The sequence below is a fragment of the Sardina pilchardus genome, chromosome 4, assembly GCF_963854185.1.
Source record: "Sardina pilchardus chromosome 4, fSarPil1.1, whole genome shotgun sequence".
NCBI lineage: Eukaryota > Metazoa > Chordata > Actinopteri > Clupeiformes > Clupeidae > Sardina > Sardina pilchardus.
The window spans coordinates 26,909,429-26,916,361 of record NC_084997.1 but is presented as its reverse complement, the minus strand read 5'-3'; the positions used below and the strand labels follow the sequence as shown (position 1 = coordinate 26,916,361).

Genomic DNA, 6,933 nt, shown 5'->3' with positions numbered 1-6,933 from the left:
GGACTTTCGATAACTTGTTATTTGTAAAGTCGGTGTCATGTGAGCAGCTGTGCCACGGTCTCTTGGACTCACGCCCAATCAGCTTCCAATTCAACCACTGGCGCTGGGACCCCCACCATCTACTCCGAGAGGACGATAATGAAAAACATGTCATGATCCGGCATCTGATGTTCCCATCCAGGGAGAGATCCGCTGGAAAAGGGAAACGTGTCGTTTGTGACCCTTCGGGCTCTTCTGGCTGGAGTTCAGAGGAGATTGCTCAGGAGGTTTTCATTTAGGGACACTAGCCTAGCGTCGTTCCTGTGGCTATCTAATGCGCAGCATTTTTCAGAGCTGCAGTATAATGATGCGATCAGACAGGACACTCTTGTGGCAGTGAGTTCTGGTGTTTAGTGTTGGATGTTAAGGTTTGTGGCCTGCTCATGTTTTGTGTGCCTTGTGTCTTGGCAAAAGAGCCCTGAGCACCTCGAATTGAAAGAAAGTTCAACTCCAAGCGGAAAAGCACCTGACATAATACACATTTCCATTCAAACTCAATACCCCACATTTTACAAGCAACAACCCAGCACCTGTCTGATTGATCGCCCAGCCCAACCCCCACCCTCATTCTCCACCCTATCTCCCCCGAGGAAACATTGAAGTCACCAAGCAATCACTTCTGGAAAAAAAACAACAACAACAACATTTCTGCTACAATAAAGGACCTGATGTACAATATGCTGTATTCTAAAACAATAATTCCACACAACCTTGCTGAAATAGGTTTCCTAGAACAAACAAAAACTGCTTGAGTGGACAGGAATCTAGGAGACTGGCATTTGGTGAGTGGATCGGATGGATGAATGGATGGATAGATAGATGGATGGATGGATGGATGGATGGATGGATGGATGGATGGAAAGAGGGATGGAGGGGTGGGCAGTACTTACACTGGTCCAGCGTTTCGTCAGACTCGTCTGGGCAGTCGGGCTCGCCATCGCACAGCCACTTCTCTGAGACACAGGTCAGCTGGTCATGACACAGAAACTCCCCCACGTCACACAGAATGGGCTCTGATGGATGGAGAGGTAAGATGGAGAGAGAGAAAGAGAAGGAGAGAGAGATGCTTTATGAAGAATGATATGGATGGCATGTCATTAGCACAACCCCAGTGAGCTACAGTATGAATGAGGCTAGACAACAGTGATGACCTGATGATGTACAGCATGTTGTCTGTGGAGGCATGTTGCATCAGCTAATTGCGATATCAATCTGTTCTACTTCTGAGTTCATTACAATGGACTGGTGGAGGGTGCCCGGGACTACTGATTACTTAGTTTGATGGATAGTGAAAATGCCCATATGTTTACACTATATGCTACATGTTGTTAATGTGTTATAACAAGCTTATAACCTATCTGGCAAGACACAGAAATTCACTTGAATAAGCTGCAAGTTGTTTTTTATGCCATCAATTCCAGAGACACTAGTTGCAGTGGAAGTGGATTTCTCAAAGATACAAAAATGTCCATCCATACATGCACGCCAACACAGGCAGGCATGAAGATAGAAGCACAGCCTTTTTTGGGTGAGTGTGAGACACACACACATACACACACACACACACACACACACGGACCGCTCATCAAAAAGTGACAACTGCCCGGGATGGCATTTCTGTACTCTTGAAAATAACCCTTGTGACACTGATCAACTGAAAAGGCTCTGCCCTCGTGTGTCTCCAGAGATGCAGTCTGGCAGCACACTGCCATGTGTTTCTCTCAGAAGGGACACACACACACACACACACACACACACACACACACACACACACACACACACACACACACACACACACACACACACACACACACACACACACACACACCACACCCACACCCGAGAGCCACTCATCAAAGAGACAGACTTTACTAAAGATCTGCCTGCTATCTGTTTGCACACAGCAGCGACACTGCCGCAATCCCCAGAGGTCTGAAGCTTTGAACTGATGATTACTTCGTGCCTCTGAACTTAAGTACACAAAAGCACACACACACACACACACACACACACACACACACACACACACACACACACACACACACACATATTCACATACGTATGAGCACACACACCCACACACTCACTCACAAACTCATACACACCCACACACACACATGCACACACACATGCTCACTCTCTCTCACACAGACACACACACACACACACACACACACTGAAAGACAAAGAGAGAGAAACTGAGGAACAGAAAGATATATTCAAAGAAGCATAAATGCTGTAAAAGATAATGCAGTACAGCACCCACCCACACACACACACCCACACAAACGAATGCACAATAGACTCTACACACACACACACACACACACACACACACACACACACACACACACACACACACACACACACACACACAAAGAGAGAAAGATACAGAGATGGAGAGAGATTGAAGGAGGAGGAGAGAGAGAGACAGAGAGAGAGACAGAGAGAGAGAATGCGAGAGAGAGAAGGAGAGATAGAGACAGAGAGAGAAAGAGAGAGAGAGAGAGAGAGAGAGAGAGCATTAATCCTGAATGGTTTGTGTGGAGTAAGGGTCAGCCGTGTGCTAACTGCATGACCTGTGATAATTTAAAGCACTACTGCTCAGTGCTTCTCTACCCTGCAGCAAATCTGCTGCCCAGGGACAGGCTGGAGAAAGGGCAACCTCCATCTCTCTCTAGTACACACACACACACACGCACGAATGCACACACACACACACACACACACACACACACACACACTTACATGCTCTTAGACATGGAGACCCACACACACACACACACACACACACATGCACACAGACATGGAGACACCCACACACGCATGCACACAGACACGCAGACACACACACCCACCCACACATCGCCTGTCTGCCTGAATCACTTATTTCTCTGTCAAACATGCACACACACACATACACACACCCACACAACAACTCACTCACACACACACACACATACACACACACACACACACACACACACACACACACACACACACACACACACACACACACACACACACACACACACACATCAATGATGAAAGAGAGAGAGGGAGAGGGAGAGGGAGAGAGGGAGAGAGAGAGAGAAAGAGAGGATATATCAACTGTATTGTTTGAGGATTTCAGGTGTTCCGAAATGGATTCTGTGTCTTGTGAGTGTGGGTGGCTCAGACAAACTCGGACAGTAATCTGCTTTGATGCTATTCAATGGCCACCGCCCATCAGTCAAAAAGCAATTACTCCCAATATGATGATGGCTTGCCTCAATCTCCCGCTCTCAAACACACACACACACTAACACACACACACCCACACACACACACACAGAGACACACACACACACAGACAGATACACACAGACACACAGATAGACAGACAGACAGACAGACAGACAGACACACACACACACACACACAAACACACACACACACACACACACACACACACACACACACACACACAGACACACAGACACACACACACAATAATAATATATCTACAGAGGAGAATGAGTTGTCACTTTGATTTAATCATGAATGTGGGAGTGTCCAAGCCTCTACGAGTGCGCATTGATGTCATACGTTTCACTGATACAGTTATTACAAAACCGTTGAGTCGAGTCTTGTTTACCATATTGTTGTTGTTGTTGTTATTTTTGCTGCGCAGTCGATTATTTGTCTTTCGGCCCCTTGTGATGACGGGGAGTGTGTCGGCCTCTCACCCAAATCGTGTTCGGGAAAAACGTCGGGAGCGTCGGGATGCGAACCTCGGCGCTCCCAAAACAAGCCCCGCCGTCGCTCGGCTAACCCGCCCTGGCAGGCCCCGGGAGCTTCCTCTGCCCAGTGCCAACGTGCCCGGCGTGCAGAGTGCCCGCGCCAGAGCTGGCACTCTGTTATTCTCTCTCTCTCTCTCTCTCTCTCTCTCTCTCTCTCTCTCTCTCTCTCTCTCTCTCTCTCTCTCTCTCTCTCTCTCTCTCTCGCTCTCTCTCTCTCTTTCTCTCTGAACTACACTCCATCTCTCCGTGTCTCTATCCCTCTCTCTCTCTGTCTGTGTCGCACACTCTCTCTCTCTTTCTCTCTCATTCTCTTTCTCGCTCTCTCTCTCTTTCTCGGTCTTTTTCTCTCTCTCTCTGAACTACGTTCCATCTCTGTGTGTCTCTCTCTCTATCCCTCTCTCTCTGTCACGCTCTCTCTCTCTCTTTCTCTCTGAACTACGCTCCATCTCTCCGTGTCTGTATCCCCCTCTCTCTCTCTGCCCGACTCTCTCTCTGTCTATGTCGCACACTCTCTCTCTCTTTCTCTCTCTACTCTCTCTGTCTCTTTATCTCCCTCTCTCATGCCCTACTCTCTCCCTCTGTGTCTGTCGCTCTCTCTCTCTCCATCTTCTTCTCTCTGCACTACTCTTCATCTCTCTCTCCCTCTTTCCCTCTCTCTCTGTCTACCCCATTCTCTTTCTCTCCCTCTCTCTATGTACCTTATGTACACTCTCTCTCTCCCTCTCTCTCCCTGTCTGTCTGTCTGTCTCTCCCTCTCTCTCTCTCTTTCACTTCTCTATCTCTCTCTGTCACTCTCCACCTCTCTCTGCAGCTGAATTGATTACCATTTTGAAGCGAGGCTGCCGGTCTTGACTTTGGGGCCGTTTTCTTTTTGGCGGGCGGCACTGTACCCATGAAAGACTCTACCTTTGCCCTTGCAACCTGCTCTCTCTCCTTGAAGTGGATCGCTTTTCATGTTACAGAAGGGGTCTTAACCCCCCCCTTCCCCCCCTTGCCAAATAGTAAAAAAAATAAATAAATAATAATAAAAGGGCATCAACAGCAGCCCTGGTTCAAAACGTGCTAGAGTGACCTGTGAGGCAGGTTAGAGGCTCCTACAATACCCTCTACACACACACACACACACACACACACACACACACACACAGGCATACACAGGCATACATACACACACCGCTCCCCGGCCTTCTTCCTCGCCCTCACCTCTCTTCCTGGTTCACCTCCTCCAGCATTTTGACAGCCACCCTGATCCCTGACCATTAGTGCGTAGAGTAAGAGGGCGAAATACATATTTAATCAAGCATTCAGGATATCAAAGCGCCTGTCATTTGATTTAATGGAGACGTCTTGAGAAAGCAAGTGGTGGTGGTAGAGGAGGAGGAGGAGGAGGAGGAGGAGGAAGGAGGAAGGAGGGAGGGAGGGAATTAAAGTGGAGGTCTCAAAAAACACATTTGCATGAGAAAGGGAGAGAGAGAAAAAGGAGAAATGTGCCGGCACAAAAGCACGTCTTGCCGGTTTGGACATTTGATGATAATTTCTGCAAACGAATGGATGTGTGCAGATAAATACAACAGCATTGATGAAATGGCATGAGTGTGTGTGTGTGTGTATGTGTGTGTGTGTGTGTGTGTGTGTCTGTGTCCTTTCATGATCTGGAGAAGAGCAGGGGCCATTACCGTAACAGTAGGACGCGTTGAGGCGTTCCAGGGGCCTGGCGTTCTATCACCAGACGCCATTCTGACAGCCAACCGTCTCAACAGGCGCATGCAGTGCACAAAGCTGTACGCTATACGCGCAGCGCTCATTAAAGTCTGCCTGGGCTTCGTCACAAAAGCCAGCCTTTCAAAATACATAAAACTGACACGGGGACGTGGCAACAGTCGCAATGAAGAACTGAAGGGAGGAGGTTTGAAACAGGGTGGGGAGGTAGTCAAAGACAGACAGATAGAGAGAGAGACAGAGACAGAGAGAGAGAGAGGGGGGGTGAGGAGTAGAGGGAGAGAGCGAGAGAAACAGAACAAGAAAAGCAGTGGAAGAGAGATGGCTTTGACATCTCCAGGTGGAGCATCTGACGAGTGTGTCATTGTGTGGGGAGAGGTCTGCCTATTCCCTCCTATAGTGAACCTGTCAGCGCGTCATCTCACACGCCACCTAGCCCAGGCGCCACGGAAACCGTCCCCGTTTCCCAGCCTTGTTGCCGGCGACAACGACAACGACGTCGACTATACAGCGCAGGACTGTCAGTCATTAGTGCACCAGGGGAAAACAGCCAGATAGCCACATCTGATCAAACACAGCCATTAAAAAAGACACCGAGGAGGAGAAGAGAACGCTGTCAAAGGACAAGAAAAATAATAATAAAATCAGACACGTCGACTAGCAGGCTTCATTAACAAGACCGAATCAAAGGTGCGCGATAAAGAGCCCGCGCGACGAAAAAAAAAATAACGCGCGCCACTTAGCAGCTGCAAATCTAATTTATGACTTTGGCTGGATGGCAAACAGCTGTTGGGCTCCGCTCCGCTAACGCACCTTCATCTCGAGTCGCATTATCCCGCCGACAGCTGCTTGTCACTCAAGCACTCCTCGGCAAACGACGGCGCCTCCTCGGCTGGCGCGCCTCCTCCTCCACCTTGACGAGGAGCAACAGCGTGCCCCCGCCGATCTCCGTCACAGGTGTAATACGGGCAGACAACCCCCCGCACTCCCCACATGTGCTCCGAACGCCGACAGCGCCGTCTCGCAACCTAACACGACGACGATCCTCGCGCCCAATTTCGAGAGAGGGAAAACTGCTAGAGACTTTTGGAGCAACGTGACGAGAATGTCAAAGCCGCGATCACCTATAACGACTTTGAAACACAATAACAACCAGGAGCCCACTATTTCTATCAGTACCATCCTTTGCCATCATTATAAGTTGCCGTGTTAGCAGTGCTAACAGCAGGAGAAAGATCAAGTACATCTGTAGGAAGCTATAGGCCTCACAGCCAGCCATCAGAAAGACAGCACATTATAGGAGTAATGTGCCTGGCACAGAAAAGCATAACTCTATGACCACTAACAACATCAAAATGCTTTAAGTACTCTTCAAGACGGGCGGCGAAAATAG

At 48.8% G+C, this 6,933-nt stretch overlaps 1 protein-coding gene across 1 annotated transcript in view; it reads right to left on the bottom strand.

Annotated features, from left to right (window-relative positions):
• LOC134078920 (low-density lipoprotein receptor-related protein 1B-like) overlaps positions 1-6,535 on the bottom strand; it is a 263,590-nt gene extending 257,055 nt beyond the window's left edge. Inside the window, 2 exon segments of the mRNA XM_062535086.1 lie at positions 930-1,052; positions 6,397-6,535. Coding sequence (XP_062391070.1) covers positions 930-1,052; positions 6,397-6,535 — 262 coding nt within the window.
• Positions 6,536-6,933: the final 398 nt, after the last annotated feature.